This window comes from Aedes albopictus, chromosome 2, assembly GCF_035046485.1.
Source record: "Aedes albopictus strain Foshan chromosome 2, AalbF5, whole genome shotgun sequence".
NCBI lineage: Eukaryota > Metazoa > Arthropoda > Insecta > Diptera > Culicidae > Aedes > Aedes albopictus.
Genome location: NC_085137.1, coordinates 419,668,470 through 419,692,563, shown reverse-complemented (window position 1 = coordinate 419,692,563; position 24,094 = coordinate 419,668,470). Strand labels below are relative to the sequence as shown.

Sequence of the window (24,094 nt, the reverse complement as noted above, 5' to 3'; positions counted from 1 at the left end):
ATTAAGTTTTCATACAAATATTTTTTAAAAACTTTCACCGAAATCATGTTCAAAGTTACTTTGACTTATTTTCTTTCGAATGAGACCTACGATTTTGAAATCGGACGCAAATTGGTGGAGATATGGGCCTAAAAATGACATGTTTTTGAGGGGGTGACCCCAAACTTTTGATCGGGAGTGTATATACTAGCTTTTAGTGTGGACTAGCAAAATACTAGCAACGAACTTCATACGAACTTCATATGAAGTACAGTTTTATTTCATACTGATAAGTGACTGAGACTCCAGCAAGACACCCTCAGTACACTACACAAACTCGTATCCTCGTCTCATTGCACCAATAAAAGCAACTACCCATCGATTCCAGTCCGATCATCGTCTATAACGAGAGGCTTATCCACCATTCACTGCATTCCCTCCCATCTTCCATTCATAAGTAAGATTCATTCAATCCCAACCACTAGAGCCGCCCGTACGTTCCATAAGGAGCCCTCAAGTTGACAGCTATTATAATTTTCACATTTTGTGGGTACGTCGTTCGCATTGACGCTCGCTCTTTGCGGTTTTATTGGTATTACACAGCTATTGCAGTCGTTTTTCTTCTTTTTGCTGTCTTGAGACGCCGATCCTGATAATCATTAAGACTGTTGTGGTTTTCCATGGAAAGGGGCGGTGGTATTTATATTGTAATAAATGCTTATCTTGTGACGGCGGCGGCAGAAGACTTGAAATTTGCAACGTTCACCTAGGACTGGCTGTAATGGATCACTTGGTGTAGGTCAAGGGTTTAATCCTGATTGCAGAGGAGGTTTCTTCTCATGATGAATGAAGTGCATGACTGATTCTTTCGTACAAGACTACAGGACAGAACTGGTCAGACAAAAGAGCTTGAAGAAAAATTATTGTTTAGAACTGTGCACACTTGGTGGATTAAGTCGTCAAAGGAGAATGGTTCGGCAGAACAATTCCGTAGGAAGAGAACGTAATGCGGGCAGATACTGCAACACGGCTATTTCGGAAGAAAACACGTCTCCTGGAAGATGCGGATTGTGTGGATATAGACAGTGCACAGTGGTACCGCCATAGGCCAAAACTCGAAAAATTGATTTTCTAATTCATGAGTTTGTATATTTTTTATTAATCAATTATGTTCCCAAGAATGCAGAAAATCCATTTTTATGTAAGTTTCTGTTGCATATTTTGCTTGAGAGCGTGTGTACTGTTGTGCAATTTTACATTCTCAAAATTTGTCGAAAAATCACATGACTTTTGAGTTGTACACCACTTCGTCGTATAACAAAACCAAGTAGATTTTCAATTGGTTTTCAACGCAGTGAATCAGAATAGATGTTTATCTTCCAATTCGAAGTGCCAAAAAGCGGAACTGGATGTTTTTGGACCAATGGGGATGTGAGTAATAGGCACATAATTTTACCCATAGAATACAGTGGTTTTTCGATTTTGTCACGGTTCTATTTAATCACGCTCCATTATATCACGCTCGATTTTGGCACGGTATTTTTTTCGATTATATCACGCCATGGTATTCGTTGGAAATATTGCAAGCACATATGCTAAACTAGATAGGACATGTAGAAGCTATCCTAGGGTGATGTTTAAGGCACATGACTATCACGCCGAGGACCTGTTTTTTCCCTTTATTATAGTGTTTTTTAACTTACGCTAGTTCAACACTTAACGCCGAGGACCTGGGATTGAACTGCAATTTCCGACAAACTCACAAAATTTGTGTTCTTCCTTCGAAAGGGTCGCAAAATCGTGTCTCTCTAGATGAATTAGCCCAGGATACAATGCCATTCTACATGTACATGGGACAATTATGTGTAGAACGACAGTAAAAATCTTGACAATAAAAGAAGAAAAAAGGAAGTTTGAATCAATTCAAGTCAATTCATTTTTTTAATGCTGTGTAGGACATTTCCAAACTTGGCTTTCTCAAATTCCCAGTTGTTTGTCTTGTCACCTCGCTTCGTGAAGAACAATTCAAGCGTACCTCCAAAAGGGGTTGGAGAGTCGCGTAACGAAGTTTGGAAAGCTATGGCCTTGGGTATTTTTGATAATCATCACAATAATAGTAATAAGCATAATTTTAGACTTCGATTACTTACAACCGACATTTCAATAAGGCATACATGACTGCGCTTGAAAACAGTTAGGGTGCGGGCACCGGTTTTGGCCAGTCTAAGGGAAATCATTTTTATTAAAATAACCAATAATCCTATGAAAACAACCAATGCGTCAAATGAAAGGTTTCAATCTATATTTTGAAGGAAAAATGCAGAAATCAAGCCAATACTTGATTTTTGTATTAAAAGTGGCACTGGCCAAAATAGAAGCTCTGCCGCAGTTTTGGCCATATTCTTAAGTTTGGTTTCTATTTTGGCCAATCACGTGTATTTCTTATGGGAGTGGCCAAATTAGAAGCACCCTGGCCAAAATAGATATATGGGAGCAGATTTTTTAAGGAAATATATTTTTTCCTTCTAGTTTTTAATCAAAATGTGTGGTTTTCACAGCTGTAATCATCATATTGTATTAGGATCTACTAGTAAAAATTAAATTTACGCCGATTTAGATCGCGACAGGCTCAATACCGCACTATGGCCAAAACTCCGGACTGGCCAAAACTGAAGCTTCTACCCTACTTCTTTTAAAAATGTTCTCGCATTTTATTACTCTCATGCATTCCTTTCCCAATATTGGAAAGATAAGGATTTTATTTTTCCATCAAAATTGGTAGATTGCTAGGAAAAGATTAAATTCGGTACACAACTTCATAAAAAGGTACCGTAAACCGGGGTTGAATTGATCTTCGGGTCGAAATTGAGCAGAAGTTTTTTCGTTAGATAAAGCAAATATTTAGTTGTTTCCTTCCAAGTATCGTACTGTTCGAATCAGATATAAAACGATATTTGTAGAGAAATGAAAAAAAAAATGATTTATCTACATCAAAAACAACTGATCCATTTCAATCCGCAGATCAATTTTACCCCGGTTTACGGTAATATAGTTACGTTCTTTTTAAATTTCGGTGACTATTTGTTCGGTTTTTGCTTTTGCTTGTTGGATGTAAGTGTATTCTGATGGATAAATGAGTTCGAAAATTGAAGTTTCAATTTTATCACGCTCCAATATATCACGCGATTTTATTTTTTATTCGTGATATAATCGAAAAAGTACTGTATATACATAACAAAAATTCATGTAACATTTCAAACATGTTCTTAACCACATTTAATCAATCGTCCACAAGCAAATAATCAGATTTGAGTAGGAGAATCAATCTGTGAAGGTTGTAACTGCAAATATCTGCATACAAGGTTGTAGGATGTGTTCGAAGTTACCCGTTATTTTTATATAAAATATGTATTGAAATAACTACAAAATTATATACATATACTAGTATTTCTGTAATTGTCTCAAATGCGTAAAAAAATGACTGAAGAGATAGGAGAAGGAGATATTTCAATGCTTCTTACAATAATTGAGGGATATTTTGTTTGAAAAAAAAACTGTAAATGTTTTTTTTAAATATGAACAAAAAAATACATTACTGGAGGTATGACTTGAGGTTTGAATAGTTGCATAACAACCATTCTCATTTGGCCTCGTCAAAACTTACCTCTGTAATTTTCGAATTTGATAAAAAAAATGCATTTGCTGCCAACATTTACAAAAATTCCTCAAAATCCATCCAGTACCTGAAACTATACTGCTGGAAGAAGAAGGAGCAAATACGTCCTTTAAGTAATATTTACTGGACATAACTCTTCATATTCCCTTCCCAAATAGGAATATTTGATCAATTTATTGACGTTAAATCTTAGTATACAAATTGCTTTCTTTGATATAATTGCAGGCGTCGAATATATTGCAATGAGGACGGGTATTTGTATATATTTCTTTTGTTGGGTAGAGGTATATTTCATTAAAATTCCACGTACTATATTATTGGATAGCAGTTCCAATGCAATTGTAAGAAACAAATACGACTGGACGAATACTTGAATCTTTTTCATTGTGCAAAACGCAGGCCCATGAATTATATTACATATAACTGTGTGAAGCAATACTTTTATGGTTGAAAAATTTCCTTTTACGTACGTTTTGTAAATTAATCCTGAATATTTGTTTGAAATAATTTATAAGTAATTGATTCTGTAATTGCACTATTGTTACTATTGATTCAGAACTATTACTTTTGAGCATTAGGTACTGTAGTTATATATACTAATTCGATTTGCGATGATATTTCTGTGTTTCTACATTGCAAAATAGCTTATTTTGCTAAGAAAAAATCTTCAGTTTCATATATTTATTTTATTGCAGCAGAAATAAAACCTACTAATAAAATCACAATTATAATGCTAATACTGATCCTATTCACAAGAATCTATTATGATACTGTCGTTCTATACATGTTTTAACGTATAATACTCAGCAGAAATTCCTCAGAATTCGACCCATTCTTCATAATAATTAAAAATATATGATTACATATTTCTGTGCAAAATAAAGGTTTTTTAATGATATTTTCATTTATCATAAATAGAAACGTTCAAAGTTCATATTTTTCAAGTGATGGTCATGAAAATGCACTGGAATATACTTTTAGTCATACCATGCTATTTCTGGTCACTTGTAATGATTCTGCCCTTCAAAAAATGAAGAAAATGATTTATGACCGCTTCCCTGAACAAATGGAACCACTGTGCAGTGCTACCATGGTAAAACCAGAGGTGGTTACTCAAAGTTTCCAGATTTCAGGGCCCCTTATACTGGAACGCCCCAAAGAAATGACTTTTGCCCCTAATTAGGAGTTATTCCGGGAAAACCTCTCCATCCATTATTATTAAACGAATATTTTCTGTAATAATAGTGGAAGCGACATTCCTACTGGAATGCCTTTAGTGAGTTTGGTGAGATTGATTCTTAAGATTTCTAGAAAACTCTCTAGAATTACCGCCACAAATTCCTTTGGGGATACCGTCGTTGGGGATGAGAAAGGGTCAAAAAAGGATACTCAAAGATTGTTTGTTAAATAACAAATGCAATTGAAGTCGGAATAACTTTTTATTTGGTTTGCATACTCTTCTATGTAGTAATGATAGTTTAACAAGAAAGTATCACATTATATGAATTGCTTACTAAATTACAAATGATTGAAAATTGACCCAATCTCACCCCTTAGAGGGGGTGAGAATGGGTCAAAGTATTCGAAGTCGCCTATCTAAGAATATAAGTTAATTTTATCGATTATATCTAGTATACCTACTAAAAATATAATGTAACCATGATGAATAAAAACTTAAGTAATTTTAAAGGTGATTAATCCACCTAAAAGGGCTTGTTGACGCCGGATATCACTGACCGTACTCATGGCCCGGGTGCAGTGAGTGGAAAATGTGTAACTGTTGAACTTCTTTTACACAACACGACTAGGTGCGTAACCACTAATTTCTTTCACGGAAATACAACTCAAACGCAAAACTTTAGTTCATGGGTTTATTACGCATAGTCAAGATAGAGATAAGTTCAAGCTATTTACACTATACACGCTGAAAAATCCGTTCCAGTATATGCGAACAAAAAATCACGGAACCCCGAACTCATTGTCGAGCTCAAATCGTGATTTTGTTTCCATATACGTGACTCGATGCATCTTGTTTACACAAAAAAAATCACAAATCCTGGAACTCAATCATGCCGTTCTTGCAATTGAGTAACGCTTTCAAAGAAATCTTGATATCCAGAATTTGGTTCTTTTTATTGTGAACAGTGTTCACGAACGCTGTCATTCTTAGTAACGCTCGCAAATAAAAACAAACCGGCCGCCAAATAAAATCAAAAGTGTGAAGTAAACTAAAAATATGTAATTATAATTCTTGTGTTGCTGAATTCATTATTTCAAGTGAAATTGTTCTTGTGGCTGCCAAAAACAAATATTCTGCTGCTAAGAACCACCGTATGGCTTGTGTATCACCGCACTGGATGGTAGGTTGTTGATGGAACACCAATGGTTAAGTGATGTGATTTCATCTTTTTTAGTGCTTTCATCGTTAATAAAAGTTTTGAGTATTAGGAAATGGGATTCCGGAGTAACTAGTGAATAAATTGACCTTCGCAAACGGAATTAACAATTGTGAAATTACGATCATTTCGGTCATCGAAATCTTACAATGCTAATTACAAGATTACAAGACTTAGTGCCCGTTTACGTTTTGAGTTGTGATAAACCTCGAACATTTTTTCAAGTAAGTTCAACTAAATGCTGGTAACTACTTGAATTTGGATTATTCCAATAAACTATACTTATTCTCCATTACAATCTGTTCCAGTGAATATTGACTCCGTTTTCGTCCACTGATCAGGCTACTGGAACAAATTCACGTTTTTTTTTTTTTTATATTTCTATCATAGCTACGGCACACCATGAACTACGTTATCAATTTCGTGATTTGAGTTCCAGTTCCCATGAACTAAATTCTCTTTACCGGGAACCATGTTCCCGCTTGTGTGACTAAAATGAGGAGCAGCAGAACATAGATCCCGTTTTCGTGATTTTTGATCTATGATCGGGGCATTCGCAAGGCGTTACGTGCACGTTGTGGAACACAGTTCACAATATTGTGATTTTTATTCATGGTGTATTTTCGTAAACAAATATTCTGCTTGTTCCCATATACGTGACTCAATGTTGACGTTTTCGAGAACGGATTTGTTAGCGTGTATACAATTTAGCATTAGAGCACCCGTTCCTGACCTGTGGGCGAGGGTTGCGACGCTGCGAAGCGGCGCGCGGGGCACATGTTCACTGTGCTGGCGGACCGTTCTGGACGGCAATCAACATACGAACTGATCTGATAATTCACGATCCTTTCTTCTATTGCTAGGTAATAGATAGTAAGCGATAAAGAAGGTAGGGACTGGTTGGCGGCAGGAAAAGCATTACTCTGTCCCGTATACCGATGGATACGGCTGGCAAGCAGATGATGATATAGTGTCACATGCAGTGGACACCCGTTTGAACAGTGGTTTAGAGTAGTGGTCAAAATAATAAGGAGCAAAGATAGTTCACGTACGGCGTGAACAGGGCTAATACAACCGAAAAAATGGTTGAAATTTGATAAAATAACGTTGGTATGTTGTATCGCCATTTTAAGCCACTATAATCATCCTCATTTGAAATTTCAACCTTTATGTGAGAAGGAGGAAGGGGATTACAATGGGGGAAGGACGCATTGGAAGACTGATTGTAAAAAAAACATGATATTTTTAGTATAATGCATAAGAAATGTTTAACCAAACCCTCCGTTATAAACTCTTATGTACATGATCTTTGGCCTCTATATTGCCAAAGCAAATCACTCCATCTCAAGATAGAGGGTCATTTAAATATTATGTTACACAACATTTCACATTATTAGAACCTCTCTCGCAATAACATTTAAACGGATTTTTTAAAATAAATTGTATATGAGTTCTAGGCACAACGGTAGACTTGTTCTTCTTTTTTTAGTATTTTTATGTGTTTTATGAATGATCAACCAGGTAATACCTACAGCCAACCACTTATAAGGAAATTTAAGGTTGGGTGCTTGTGTGAAATATTGTGAAGGAGAATTTTTTTCAGAGTGATTTACTAGTAGTTTCATCATATAAGTTTAGCCACAAATTTAACAAAAAACGATTATTGCCAAACATCTTATTCTGCATCATGACGTGTAAAAACATCTCCTCTTTGAAATAATATAAAGTTTTCAATATAAATTAGCGATAGTTGATGAGCTATTTCAAATTTTATGTTTCTCCGTTTTGACCCAATCTCACCCCCCAGACCCATTGTCACCCCCATCGACGGTACTTGAAGGATTTATCAAAAAAAATCTGGAATGTTTACTGAAAGAAGATTAGGCCGTTACAAATATTTATTTCACTTTTTGTCCCACCACCCTTCGGCTGGTCGAGGGGGGGGGGGATAAAAATAATAAAGCATTTAATCTGAAAAATATTAAAAACTCATCAGATTTGTTAAAGAATTTTTAGCAAAACCCGAAATTTTGATAAATATTTTTTGTCTGCCCCCTCAAAATGCAAAATCCAGCCAAAAATTTTTGAAGGGGGGGGGGAGACAAAAAGTGAAAAATAAATTTGTATCAGCCTTATCGCAGGATCTCTTAAAATCATTAAAGCAAGCATTCCTTTAAAGTTTCCTCTTAGTATCCCTTCAAAATGCATTCATGTCCAGGGATTTCTTTGAAAACGTCTCCAGGGACTCTTCCAGAGTTTCTTTCAAGAATTCTTCCAGGAAATTCCCTTGGCACTTCTTCAAGAGCTTCAAAAAAATCTCAAAAGATTAATCTTGAAACTTGTCCACGGGTTTCCTCAGAAATATATTCCTCCTGGGATTCCTACGGATTCGGTAGGAAATTCCTTCAAGGATTGCTACATGAGTTTATGTTATTATTCCTTCATGTATTTCTTCAAACATTACTGAGGGTTTTCTTGCAGAAATATTGTCAGAATTGTTTTCCATGAGTTTTTATTTTGGATTTCTTCTAGAAATAAAGACGAACCAATCAGTCTCTATACAGCCATTCCATAGAAAAACGATGTAGTGCAACTCCGATTATCGTGAAACTTGGTTGATTTGTAGTTCATTGAAAATAATTAGACCCGTGTTTTTTTTTCGTCATTAGAGTGACCAATTTTCAGATAGGGTGGTCCTTAAAATCAAGGTTTTTTAAGTTTTCAAAAAATCATAACTTTTGAACCAGTTAACCGATTTGAAACTTCTTTTTTTTTTGTTTGAAAGCTAAAACAAAATTTCAGGAAAAATACGTTGAAAATTGGCTGAATTGTGTTTTTGTGCAAAAAAATATGCAAATATATTAGTTTTTTCACGTTTTTAAGGTCTCGGGACCAAAGGGGTACCCTGGTTTTATATTTATGTCAGAAAATTCAGAAAATTTGGCGTAACATATCAAAAAATCAGAAATGTATATTTTTAGTTTTTGAGATATGATTTGTTGAATATAGAGAGTCATATAATTTGATACTAGCTGATCTAAAATTGCCTAAAATTGTAAATTATTATAAAACTATGCCTTGAATTGCTTTTTTGAGTAATTCCGGATCTTTTTGGTATCCACACATGTATAAGGATTCAAAATATAATCAAATTTGAAAGAAAAAACATGTTTTGTATGGGAAAGTTTTTAGTTTTAAAAAACCTTGATTTTTGGTCCAATCTGAAAATTGGTCACCCTAATGATGAAATAAAAAAATACGTGACTGATAATTTTCAAAGAACTACGAACCCACCAAGTTTCACGACAATCGGCGTTGCACTATAACGTTTTTCAACAGAGAAGCAGACGTAACACTTAGAACAAATTTCATTAAAATAAATCGTCACGAAAACGTAATCACCCAACGCTAAACGTGCTGCAATTGGCCGGGTCGCCACTAGATGGGGGTAGTGAGCAAACGTCAAACAGGAGCAAAAACAATACCAGCGTCGCGAGTGATCGATCGACCTACTACTGAATATTTGAATCAACCGTTAAAAAGGTGATTGATGGAAAGCAATGAGAGTGTGACGTCTGTTTCTCTGTGGTTTTTCTATGGAATGGCTGTTTATTAAACATATATCAATCAATCAATTCTTTATGAAATGTCTCCAGGGGTTTTAGCAGGAATTTCTCCAAACGTTTCTTCAAAAGATACAACTCCAGATTTTTTTTCATAAAAAATCTAGGATTTATTGAAAAATGCTGCCATGGCTTTCCATAAAAAAAATCACAAACTTTTCCAGAAACATTTTCTGAAATTATTGCTTGAATTTATCCAGATATTCCTTCAGAATTACTCCATTTATTTAGGCATTTTCTTGGGCATTTATTTTGAAATTCCCCTTGGAAATTCTCAAGATATTTTTCTGGATGTTCCTCAAGTGGATTCTCCTATATTTCAGGTATTATTCCAGATATTGTTTTGTTTTTATTCAGACCTTTCTTCAGCGATTTTTTAAGAATTTATTTTTCAAAGATTTTCTTAACAAATTCCTGCAGAAATTGCTCCAGAGTCTATTCCTGTGCATATTCCAAGATTCTTTCTATGAATACCTGCAGATGGTTCTCCAATTCTTCTAGGGATTAGTTAAAAGATTCCTTTAAAAATTCATTTTATTGTTTCTTCAGTGATTTTTGAAAGAATTCCTCCAAGATTTTTTTTTATTGATTCTGCAGGATTCTTCAGAAATTTCTCCCTAAGGGTTTTTTGTGCACAAATGCCTTCAGAAATTGTTCAGGATGTTTTTCTGAGAATTCCATCGGAGGCATCTTCGGGAGTTCTTCCAAGCATTCCTTCAGAAAGTCCTCCAGGGATCTCTCAGAAATCCTTGGCATTCACCTAGGAATTGATTGAGAGATAACTTCAGAAATTCCTTCAGGAATCTGTTTCCAGGAATTGCTCAATTTTCATTCAAAAATTTAATTTAGGAGTTTCCAAAGGTCTCTAAGAGATTTTAAGGGACTTTATTTGGAGAAATCCTCCAGCGATGTCTTAAAAATTCCTGCAAAGATTCCTTGAAAAAATCTTCGGTAGTTTTTAACAATTTTTGCAAAAACTTCCAAAAAATAAAAATACCGGGAACAAATTTTAGAGAAATATCTTAGGACTTCAAAGGGAATCTTTCTGATCCAACCACAAAAGCGATTTAGTAAAAAAAATCTTGTTGGAATTTATGCAGAAATTATTGAATGAACTTCTCAAAGAATTCGTGGAGATAATTGGGAAGAACTTCAGAAGCGAACCCAGTAGGATTTGTAAGAATTTTTTTGGAATTTCTCGAAAAATGCGTGGATGAACTTTTGAAGAATCTCCTTGCTATCATTCCTAAAGCAACCTCTAAAATTTTGAAGAAGTCTTCGTAAATTGATAATATTCCATTGGAAATTGATAATATCTCAGCAATTTCTTTAAAAAAATCGTCATAAGTATCCCTGTAGAAATCTTATGAAGTACTTTTGAATTAAACTCTGGACGAATATCCAAATAATCAAGGAATTACAGGAAGAATTTCCAGGAAAAATACCTAGAGAAACTTCTAGGGAAACCCTTGGTGGATTTTCTAGAAAAAACAATATTGAGGAACTTATAGGAACATTTCTGAAGAAATCCTGCAATAAAATTCTTGGAGAATTTTCTGAAAGAATTCTTGGAGAAATCTTTGGATTGATTCTTTTAAAAAAATCTCGAATACCTGGAAAAACGCATGTAGGTAGAAGCGTCTGCAAAGATCCCAATGCAAAAACTCAGGAGGAATTTCTAAATGATTTTCAGGATAAATCCCTGCAGAAATTTCAGGATACATGCATGTGAGAATTTCCAATGGAATGCTTACAGAAATTCCTAAACAAACCTTGGTGTACTTCCTGAACGAATTTCTGAAAAAAAAAACTAAAGAAACCACTGGAAGAATTGATTGAAATATCTTTGAAATAATTTCTGAAGTAATCCCTGCCAAAAAGTCTGAAGGAATCCCTAGAGAAATTCCCGGTGATTTTTTAAACGAATCCTTCGAAGAACTCCTGAAGTAATTCCTGGTAGAGTTTTGGAAGAAACCCATAGAAATCTAGAATTCTTGGAGAGATTCATTGGGGAATTATCTGTAGGATCAGCCTAAGAAATTTCCTAAATAATCCATCAAAGAATTTCTAAAATCAATAAAAATCTCCGGAAGAGTTTCTGTAAGAAACCTTGGTAGATTTTAGAGCCGAATCACTGGAGTAGTTTCCCAACGAATCCATGGGTTGACTTTGGAAAAAAATCCATAGAACATTCTCTTGAACTTGGAATCCTATGACAAGTTTTTGGAGCAATTTCTGAAGGAATCTTAGCAAGAATTTCTTAGAAAGCCTGTGGACGATTTTCTAAAGAAATCCATGGATAATTTCTGAAGAAACCTTTGATTTTTATAAAGAACAGCTGAAACTATTTCTGAAGGACTCCGTGGATGATTTCTAAAATAATTGTCGTACGGGTTCCCGAAGAAAGCATGTATGGAGGATTTTATAAAGCAACCCAGGAAAGCTTTGTAGAGGAATTTTTGGAAAATTTGTGGAGGATCCTCTATCGAGAATTCCGAAGGAAGTTCTTCAGTCGCTTCAGAATGATTCATGGGAGATTTCTTTTGATTTTTATCTATGTCTATTTTAACTTGATTGTATCCATGGAAGATGTTCTAAAGAACTTTCCAAATGAATCCGTGGAAATTATTTCCGAAAGAAATATCTGAAGGGTTTTCTAAAGGAATCTATGGAGTAATATCGTTATCAAGAGTAGGTTTCATAAAAAGTTCCTGGATTAATTTCTGGAACAATCTCTGGAAAATTATGCAGTAAAGTCTAAAGGAAACCAATAATTTTCTAAATCAATCATGAGAAAAGTGTCGAAGAGAAATTTCCAAAGACTTAAATGGCAGTTTTTTTTTAATTCCCCGGGAGATGTTCTGTAGGAATCACTGAAGGAGTTTCTGGAGAAATACCCGGACGATTTTTGGATGATTTTCATGAGAAGCTTCGGAAATCCTAGGGGAACATTGTCCAATTGATATTTGATTGATTTTTTGATTGATTTTGTGTGGTAATCTGTTATTCTTGAATAAAGTGGATCCCCGGAATATTTCTTTTATTTGTATGGATTTCCGAAGACATCCCTGAAAAAAACCAATATCATAGAGTTTGTTATGCAAGTACGAAAGAAAAAATAATGGAAAACTCACATTTTTTAAATTTTCTGCATATATGAGGCCACAAAAAATAAGTACATAGATGGTTTTTTATAGTTAGGTATAGAAGCACACACATTGTATAATTCACATGATTATTTAGTATGTGTAAGTGAGAGCGCAAATATATTAGGAAAATCATATACGTGATTTTATTACATTCAGATGGGTGGATAAAAAATTCATACTTGTGATTTTTTTTTTAAATTCAAGTAGCACAAGGAGATTATTCTTTGAAATGTAAGAAAAAACATTTTGAAAAATGGCAAAGGAAATTTTCCTTGTATTTAGTAGGGCCACAAAAAAAAATATAAAAAAAAATCACATGAGCAATCTTATAATACAGATAAAATAAAAGTCTCTTCTGCCCATCAAGCTGCTTAAAAAAACATGATTCTGAATGGAAGCGCAAACAAACACAGTAATACATTTCCACACATTCGTCTTGAACCAGCTACACAGGCTATGTTCAAGTCCTGCTCTTTTGTCCCTTCGACCACAGGAGATAAGTTTCAAGAGCCTTTTAATCAAATAATTTCAGGAGCGTTTCCGGGCGTTTTAGGGGGTTTTTATCTAACCAATCCGAAGTTGAATGTTGCTTACAATATTAACCGAAGCAAGTCTGGCCTGGTAGAAAGAGCAGGGTTAGAGATGACCTGGTACACCGCGTTGGAACAGATCTTCCAGTTTGTCAAACAATCTGACGCATATTCATGCTATGCTGGAATCGTATGGTGAGCACCCTTGCTCACGTAACGTGGTGAACTACTCAGGTGTCGTCAGCGAATAACAATAAAGAACCAATCTCTGGCAGCAAAACATCTAAGGTGAACAGGTTGTACAAGAGGCTGTCCAATGACAGTGTCCATTTATTATGTAAGGGTTTTTTTTCGTTGATTTTTCAGCATCCCCCCCCCTTGTAAGATTTCAGATTTCGCGAACCAAGACGCACCCCCCCCCCCCCCTCCCAAAAACCCTTTATTGATGGAAAGCCACCTAGAGCAGTCCTAGTAGGAGAAAGTGTCATTTTTAATCGTTTTCAATGACAAATAGCTTCATTTGCTAGGCTTTCAAAGTGGTAACAGGAACTAGACAATATTTGTTTGAACTTCAACAGAAATATTAGTTCATTGGTTGAATAAGTTCATTTTTGCAATTACGTTGTGAAAAGTTGGATATTTCAGTTGGCTGAAGTATGCTGAAATGGCCTACTTTTCACCGCTAATGCAAGTGTGCCGAAAAGTACTACTTTTCGACACTCTTAAGAGTACTGAAAAGTAGTAATTTTCGGCACTTTTGCCTGTGTGCAATTTTTACTTACTACCGTGCCTTCTCTAGATTCAGCCTCCGTCTCTACATCTACTGAGCAGCTCGAATCCAAATCAGAAGATTTTAGTTCCCATTCAAACTGCAAATGAAGTGTAGGGGCAGCTGCTGAATCTGCTTTTGCTTTTTCCTGCGTACAACTGTTTGACAACTGGAGCTCAATCGTTGGTTACGCCTACTATACCATAGCCTACCTGATCAAACAAAACACTACGCTGATAAGCATGGATACACGCACGGTTCCTCCTGATACATGTTTGTGTAGCTAGAATAGATCGCACTGAATGGCTATTTTTCGTAATTACAAAAAACTTTGTATGCAACTCGTTGCAAAACTCGATTTTTTCAGCACTCCTCGTATTTATCCAACTCGGCAAGCCTCGTTGGATAAGTGTACGACTCCTGCTGAAAAAATCATCATTTTGCAACTTGTTGCATGAATAACTATTTCATCGATCGATTTATAGCGATTTAAAAAATTTGTTCGTATAACGGAGGTGGTGCAAAAAGCCATTTGCCATGGGGTAAGATGAAACATTCAAAAATTAGTCCATCATTTTCCGGGCATTTCTGACTCCCTTTTCCCCTCTGTCCCGCTTTTTTCGTGTACTCAATACATGGAGTGTCATCCCTCTCCCCGTTTAACGATGGTTGTCATATTTGAATGACCTCTAACATGGAGAGCATAAAGGGGTGGTGGGGGTAAAGTGGACAACCTAAGCATTTTGGTCGTTTCCCGCGGAAATGCGGCAAAATCCATCTGCTTTTCCGAGTAACATGGAAGGTAATGATATACTCTAAAAATCTTGTAAGGGGTTGCCTTCAAAAAATATTATTTTCTTTGATTATTTTCTTCACCAAATCGTGCATCAAAATAGCGTGAAAAAAATTGGTGGGGGTAAAATGGACTATCGATGGGGTAAAATGAACAAGTCGTTAAAAGTTATATAACAGCATATTGTTTCTATTTTTTTAAAAACAAACTATCAAATTTCATACGATACCTCTATTTTGTTGTTTTCAAACTTTTAATACAAACTTTGAAACACACTTAAATAATTATTGTAAAAATAGTGTAAAAAATAAGCACTGTTTTGGATGAAAATTATATTTTGTTGATATGAAATATTTTTTAATAACTTTTTACTTCAACTATCTCACGATAGGTATGACGGCTAATGATTCTGAAGTTTGCAAAAAAATATATGAAATTTTGGTGAAATTTGAACCGATTGTCCATTTTACCCCCACCGGTCTGATTTTGTTAAAATTATTCCCAAAACATTTTTTTTTACAAAACTTAATTTTTTTTCGGTCAAATATATTCTTCTACGTGGGCTTTATTGGTATAGGGTGTAAAACTTGTTATAATTTGAAAATAACTTACGAGAAAACCTTAGCAATTATAAGCAAATTTTACATCATTTCCGATTTTTCACGTGATTTTTAAAGTTTTTGTCATCTTGAAGAGGTTTATTTGATTTTAATGGTCAAGATCAGCAAAAGTATAATGATTCATGCTTAGGCATAAGCTTCAATCGTTGAAACATTTTGAAAAACAATAAAAGCCATGAAACTGTACACTGTCCATTTTACCCCACCTGTCCACTTTACCCCCACCACCCCAACATCAAATACCATGCGCCTCCATGTGTGTCTCAATCTGCTTGGAAACACATGGCCAGAAAACCTTATTTGCACGAAAAACCGGAAGTTGCTAATTTTCTTTGAGAATTTAAAAGATTTTCCGTAAGTTTGGCGGCCTAGCTTTTAGAAGAATGTTTTATTTGTGCAAACATATCTTGGCGCCAAATAATGATCAAAACACATTCAGGGCCATTTTACCCCATCTTCGCATTTTGGACTTTGTTCCCCTATGCTATGTGGAACGCACAACACATAGTTGCTATAAACACTATAAACAATCCCTTATTACCTGATCTAGTTTAGAGTAATCTGTCTAAATACTGCTCCAATCTCTGATTAGCTTCAACAGCAGCTTAGCAAAATTGATTTATTACCACCAATTCTCGGAAACCGAATAAATGATGTGAAAAGTAGATTGTACTTCTTATCTTCACCGTTGTTATCTATTGGAAGCACAGCCCAAACGATAATTATAGAAACGGCTTCAGATGCACTTTGTGCTTTTACTACCATAGGTACGTATTGCATAACTTTCAGCGTGTTACCCAATTTCAAGTGTGTATAGCAGTAGGTAGACAAACAAACTCACCGTTAGATACGGTAGCCATCCCAGCATCGCCACGATGTGCAAGATTCTAACGGCCGCTCGCACATGATTCATTTTGCTCGGTGCTTTCGGGGTGCTGCCTCCAACTGATGATGATGGTTCCATCCGAGAGTGTCACTGACTGTGCGCATTTGCAAGTGGCCGAACCTAGCTACTCCCGTTGGAGCGCATTTTTGGAGACCGGGATTGGGACCGCGCCGCGTAGATCAAGCAATTCTGAAATTAGGGAAAATTAGCGCAATTAGTACCTACGTAGTTTGGAACGTTCGTCGGTTGTGGTGGCGGTAGTAGTTAGCCACTGCTCGGTAATTATCCGATCAAACGGACCGTGCAAAATGCCGAAAGGTTACACAATTGGGAGGGAAACAAGATCAGCGACCGACGGCGACGGAGGAATCGTTAGATCGCCGACGCAACTGTACCTAAACGCCTAAACGGTGTGAAATATTTCGGTACACATGTGACGAGTTTCCATCGTCGCCTCTCTTCGCGGTTCGTTTAGCTCTGCGTGTACAAAGTGGCTTCGTCATATGCATGTTGTAGCTGCTGAAGTAAACGCGTGGAAAACATGTGCCTGGATTTTGCCGACACTGTGTATCAACAAATGTTTCGGGCGGTTTGCAACGCTAGAAATTCTTTGATCAGGAAAACACAATAAAAAAGAAAGACGTGTACTGTGATCAGTAACTTGATAGAAAAGTGAACATTTTGTTGTTCAAAAAAGATCTATACCTGAGTTTTACCACAGACAAACAGACGTATCACTTGGAACAAATTGCGATAAAAATCATCGTCACGAAAACATAATCGCCCAATGCTAATCAGGTTGTGTTACGCAAACCACTCAGTAGGTGGCAGTAGTGAGCAAACGTCAAACAGGAGCAAAAACGATGCGTGCGCAGTGACCGAGCGATTTGCGAACTACAAAATATTTAAACTAACCGTTAAAAAGGGTAACGATGAGAAGTGAGTAGAGTGAGACGTCTGTTTGTCTGTGGTTTTACGGTTTTACTATAACTCATGTATGTGCTCAGTTCATAGATATCGTTAGAGCTAGAAACGAACTGAAAATGTATTTCCAACACACAATTTTAAACTCAACGGTAATCTACTGACCAACGTGAACTTCTGCTAAACGATAACAGGTTTCCGACTGTAATATTGAACTACACTAAAAGGCTTTCCAGTCTTGACTAAAATAGAAACACTGCTATTTTTTCTTGTCTGACGTTTCGGTTAGTTTGGAGCCTTCTTCTGGGACTCGAATTTTGCTCGATTTTTGGACGAAAAATCTGTAAAATTCGAATCTCAGAAGAAGCTCCCAACCGGGCCGAAACGTTGGACTTGTCAAGGTAGAACTCTGCCATACAGTCTTCAACATCCGCATAAAGTTGCGCAGACGTAGTGGTATTACATACGATCTTCTATATGCAAGCGAATGCATTATCGTTTCCTGCCCTGAACTGGCAGGTGACGTTCTCGGTTTAATGGACACTGAGTTTTTTTAACGACGGTAATGGTACCTATTGCGTAAAAAACCGCGTAATTAAAAAAAAACACGTGAAAAAGACATGTCACGATATGTAGATACGAAAAAATATCATAGGTTTCAGGGGGTTTCAGGATGTTTCAGGAGGCCAGCTAAAGGGTTATTTAAGGGAGCGTTTAGAGGCGCTTAAGGAGATTTCAGATGCTTCTGAAGGTTCCAGGATGTGTCAGAGGGACTTTTATCTAGTGACGTTTCAATGTGTTTCAGGGCGCTTCGAGAGGTTACCAGACGGTTCAGGGTTGTTTCAGAACCGTTTAACGGGGCTTCATGAGGTTCCAGGAAGTTTTAGGTGGGTTTTACGGGCGTTTCAAGCAGTTAGAGGACGTTTCAGGGAGGTTTCAGAGGGTTGCAGCATGTTTGAGGTGGCCTTTAACCCTTTGGAGCCGGAGGGGTCATCCCAAGTAACACACTTGTCACCGAAGAGTCACGGCGGCGCAGATTTTTGTTGCGCAGAAGTCACTATGACTTACTTCTAACGAATAAATACTCATTTGCTAGAAGTAAGTCGCAGTGACTTCTGCACAACAAAAACCTGCGCCGCCGTGACTCTTCGGTGACAAGTGTGTTACTTGGGATATATGACACCGGCGATGAAACCGAGCATAACAAACGTGTTCGACACCAGCGAGGTTGCGTCGACAGCGGTGAAACAAATCGGCTCCAAAAGGTTAAGGGGCGTTTCAAGGCGTTTCGGGTTCCAGGATATTGCAAGTGAGCTTTTCTTAGGCACTTCACTGAAGTTCGTCCAGGGCTCCCTGAATCCCTCAATGTTTCGCCTCTATAACGCTTCTGAAACCGGCCTCAAACCCCTGAAAAGAGACTGAACTCTCTTTGAAACGTCCTGTAACCCCTTGAAACGCATTGAAATGCCCCTAAAAGCTCACATGAAATCCCCTATAACCTCCTGAAACCTTCTGAAACTTCTTTGAAACGGTCTATAACGCCCTGAGACGCCTTAAAACGTCCCTAAAAGCCCACCGGAAACATCTTAAATCCCCATGAAACCACCCTAAGCACCTCTAGTATTTTTTATTTACATCTACCGTGACTTGATTTTTTTCACGTTTTTTTTTTTTTAAATAACGCGATTTTTTACGACGTCTTTTGACATAACACGTCTTTAAGGCGGAACGTGTTAAAATCGCGTTAAAAATTCTTCAGTGAACAAGTGTAGCAAGTGTAGTGGTAATACCGGTGTAGCATCTACGGGTTATCACTCACGCTCCCCATGATAAGTTCGAGAATTTTAGAGAAAATTTATGAAAGATCAAAGAATAATTTCCAAATAAAATTTTAAAGAACTTCTCGATAAAAAAAACATGGGAGGCTGTTGTAAGAACTAAAAAAACAAGCAGTACAATTATTTCTTGAGGAAAACCACAACAATATTATCTTAAAATTTTTTCCAATAATAACTTCTTTGTTTACCTTTTTTATTTTCTAGATTTTGATTTTCTTTTTTTTAAACCGCAGTTTCTTATGGAGATTGCAAAGAACCAAGGCAAACGAATTCATTAACCATCTACAAGCTATCTCAAGTACATAACATATTGGTGACCAATTAGCCTTAAAGAGGTTTTGAGAACCCTTATTAAACCTAACACCTTTAAGTTTAGTTTTATGATGGTTTAAAGAACCTCTTCTAGCCTATTTGACTAAAAAATGTTACTTGGGTATTCCCATCTATTGTAATACTGCTGCCAAGGCTTATCTTGCCTGGCTTAGATTGGAATGTGGAACTATGTACGTATTAAATGCATTTACCGTCGATGCTTCGCGTTGCAGGCAGGTGTACAGCTCTGTCCCACTGCTAAATGTTCTGCCGATGATATCCATGTCGGCAGTGAAACAAACAAATTAGCCGGACCGGTTGAACATCGTACCTTGGCTGCTTCACCCTTAAATGCAATATAAATATCAGATACAAAAGTCCACCACCTTATCGCAGTCCTCGTCGAGATTCGAACGAATTAGAGTGTTCGCTCGAAATCTTCAACGTCCATCGTTGCTTTATTCAATCTCGTAAGCTTAACGAGCCAGCCATTCTCATGCATGATTTTCCATAGCTCCGTGCGGTCGATACTGTCGATTCTACAATGCATGGTGAACTGGTGTTCATGGTATTTCTGAAAGATTTGGCGTACGCGAACTTAGGCGTTTTAGATGAGAGACGACGGAAGATGATCTGGGATAGTGCTTTGTAGGTGGCATTCAGAATGATGATTGCTCGGACGCTCTAACATTCCAAATAGTTAACCTTCTTGTGAATGGGGCAGATTGCCCCTTCCACTCCTTCGGTTGCTGTTCGGTTTCCCAAATCCTGACTATCAACCGGTGCAGACAGATTACCAACTTTTTTGGGCCTATCTTGATGAGTTCAGCTGAAGTCCTAATTCTAAAAATCCTAACCTAACCTTTTAGCTAAGCTTCACTCAGCGAGGGAGTTGATTGGTTTCCATCATCCACCGTGGTAGATGTAGTCATTTACTCTACTGCTTCCACTTTTCGATCATCTAATAGGTATTTGTCCTTCAAGAATCTCCCGTTCTTGTCCCGGGCCACTTCGGCTCGCGGCACAAAGCCTTGCGAGATGCGTTGAGCATCTGGTAGAACTTTCGTGATTCTTGAGAACCACACAGCAATTCCATTTCCTAACACTCCGCTTCTTCCAGGCAAAGGTTTCTCCCGGAAAAAGATGGCTATGTACTCACCTACACTCATCGATGCTCTCGGCTGTATAATTAATGGCTGCTTTAAGGTGAAGATATGACGAAGCCACACTTCGAATTTTCAAGAGCACAAATCTGAAGAACCGAATTTTGGTTTACGCTGAAAAGTTGATCGATTGGTCACCACCAGCGGGTCACCAATCGATCAACTTTTCAGCGTAAACCGACATTCGGTTCTTCAGATTTGTGCTCTTGAAAATTCGAGATGTGGCTTCGTCATATATTCACCTTAACTGTACATTAGAGTGGGTCAACGTTGTATGGAGAAACTTTAAATTTGATCGTATCAACCCGGAACAAAGCTTTTTCAACCTATGTTAGCGTCCAAAACAACTGTGCAAAATTTGGGAGCGATTGGTTACGTCCCCGTATTCCGCATTGCGATTGAAATTTGTATGGGAAAACGTACTTTTTTGCATTTTACTCAAAAATTGAACTATTTTGTCTAATACCATGTAACTGATGACGTTAAAGTATAGCCTAGGATATGCCGAAAAACTTTGCCGAAGACCACAAAGTGATCCGATGCTTGTGAAAAAAGTTATTCGCCTGGTAACTTAGGCCAAAAGTTGAGATTTTATTATTGATGTTATTCCTTTACATGTTAAATGTTAAGCACCACTGGGCAATCTGTACGTTATAACTTTTTTCACAAGTGTCGGATCACTTTGCGGTATTCGGCATAGTTTTTCGGCATATCCTAGGCTATACTTTAACGTCATTGATTAGATCGTTTTAGACGAAAAATTCCAATTTATGAGAAAAATGCAAAAAAGCAAATTTTCCATACTAAATTTTATACAAATTTCAATCACAAAGCGGAACACGGGGAAGCAACCAATCGCTCCCAAATTTTGCACAGTTGCTTTGGACGCCAAAATGAATCGAAAAAGCTTTGTTCCGAAAAATCGACTTTGTTGACCCAGTCTACTGTACATGTACTCTAGCAGTACAGTACGCTGGTAACATTTCGATTACCAATAAGGCTTGTAGAGGTTTTAAAAACCGTCATAAAACCTAATACCCTTTATTCTGGTTTTATGATGGTTCTGAGAACTTCTTTTAGTCGCTTTGACTAAAAAATGTAACTTGGGAACGCTGTCTACGCCCTTCGTTGTGCCGAGACGGCCATCGATGCCAGACATTGTTGATGACGGAGAGCTATTTTAGCACTGTTCGACCATCACCAGGTAGTGGCGCCACGCTTGGTCATCATATCGATAATGTCGGAGAAGTTCCGTCCATCGATCAGAGCGCGGACGATTTGGGATTCCGTTTGTTGTGATGATCTCCAGGTGGGCTGTGTTGAAAGAAGGTACGTATACGAACGTTTATGTTCTTGAAGGCATCGAAACCGATGAGTCATAGGCCGGTTTAAATTTCTCCTTCTGGCCATGCACTTCTTACTGCCAATACTACGCGCAGCTCCAACTTTATAACAACACTACAGTTGTTTGTGGTTGACAGCCCCTTCATCCTGTTGGGAGTCTGTGCTGCTGTACGCCGTGGAAACCTGATGTGTATTAGTAAAGAACACTGAACGGCTACAGGTTATTACGATAATGAAATCCGGCAAATGCATGATGAAGCACAATTTCACAACTTGCCCTGCTACCCTATTAGATACACACTCAATCCCAAACTCGATGTTCAGTACTTTTTTTAGCGGATAAGTTCGTCAAAACTACAAAATTGCTGAACACTCGGTGCTTTTCTCAAGCCTGTACTGAACATTGCATCAGAAACTACTGGCGACTGCTATTTTTCAAGATCATATACTGTGTACGGTAATAGTAGTTTACGCAACAAGGTGCAGAATGAAGATTTTTACAGCACGAGTTGTACACTTATCCAACGAGGCTTGCCGAGTTGGATAAGTACGACGAGTGCTGTAAAAATCGAGTTCTGCACCGAGATGCGTACAACGTTTTTTGCAATTTCATAAATTACCACTTGAGGATAGTTTTTAACAAAACTTTTACATCAAACTGCACACTGATGTTCATAGCCATGTTTAAGAAAATCTGATCATAGCCGGTTATACTGTGCAGTTGTCACAATTTTTCAAACCTGCGTCCAGAAAGCATCAAGAAGTTGATCAAAACTGAAAACAGTGCTGTAATGGTTCATTACGCAACGCAAATCAGTGCTGTAATGAACCATTACAGCACTGATAATTTGGTGTGGGAAAGTAGGCCCTTTCCTGTCAGATTTGCGTGAGGTAAAACAGCCTATTACGATGAGAAATTGCAAAAAAATAATTGCTGATATGTTCAGTACATCTAAGTTCTCCCCTGTAGTCAAAAAGTTCGGTAAACATTGTTACTGATCAGTCAGCAATCTTGAACTTTTTACTGAATGGTCGTCATTTTATTACCGTACGATTGTTAATCATGGCAGAGCTGTCAAGCTGTTACAACGCACGCCATCTTATTCTATTCTGTGTGCAGTGAAAGTAAAATTTCGAAGTTTTAAGCAGATAAAGTATAATTTTGCGGCTATGAAAAACAAAATTGGAAGGAATTATCGAGTGCATATAACAGTGTGATGTAAGCACAAAGAATATCAGTGTAAGTACTTTGATTTTCATGTTTCTTTTTCCTTATAGAAATGCGCATCGGTAAACGAAAATATCGTGTACTTTTTTTTTCTGGCGACGTCACCATTCGGATTCAGATGCACCACCAAGAATGAGTTTTTATAAACAAACAGTGTAATTTTATTGTATTTCAATAAAGGGCTGGTTTCAGCATAATAATTATCAAAAACTCCAGTATCAAAGGGGTCTCCAGTTAGCCTAGTGGTTAAAGCTATGGATCGCCAATCCGGAGACGGCGGGTTCGATTCCCGTTCCGGTCGGAAAAATTTTCTCGACTCCCTGGGCATAGTGTATCATTGTACTTGCCTCACAATATACAAATTCATGCAATGGCAGGCAAAGAAAGCCCTTCAATTAATAACTGTGGAAGTGCTCAAAGAACACTAAGTTGAAGCGAGGCAGGCCAAGTCCCAGTGGGGACGTCGTGCCATAAAGAAGAAGAAGAAGAAGAAGAATTATCAAAAACATGCTTTGATTGCTTGAAACTCGTCGAAAAATACTGAGCTTCTCAGTTATTTGTGGAATAAAAACAATCCCATTGTAACCGAACTTCGTCAGAAAAAAGTACTGGGCTGGTCAGCTATCTACCTGACAAATGCATATGGTTTAACCGAACGGTTTTCAAAAATTAGCTGAGCTGTCTTCAAACTATAGCAATCGCTTCAGTTATTTTTGACAGTTCGTTGAAGCGCCGCGACTACTGAGCGCTCAGTAATTGTTTCAATTACCGAAATGATCGCCGAGCGCTCAGCTGTTATAATCTCGTCAAAAATATTGCTGAGTTCGGCAGAAAAAAGTTAGTGTGTAACATCTTTATATCGCA

At 37.2% G+C, this 24,094-nt stretch overlaps 1 protein-coding gene across 1 annotated transcript in view; it reads right to left on the bottom strand.

The window, feature by feature from the left end:
• LOC134283970 (uncharacterized) overlaps positions 1 to 24,094 on the bottom strand; it is a 245,670-nt gene that overhangs the window by 140,480 nt on the left and 81,096 nt on the right. Inside the window, exon 2 of the mRNA XM_062853546.1 lies at positions 16,377 to 16,610. Coding sequence (XP_062709530.1) covers positions 16,377 to 16,499 — 123 coding nt within the window. The 5' untranslated portion in view covers positions 16,500 to 16,610. The remainder of the gene's footprint in view (positions 1 to 16,376; positions 16,611 to 24,094) is intronic.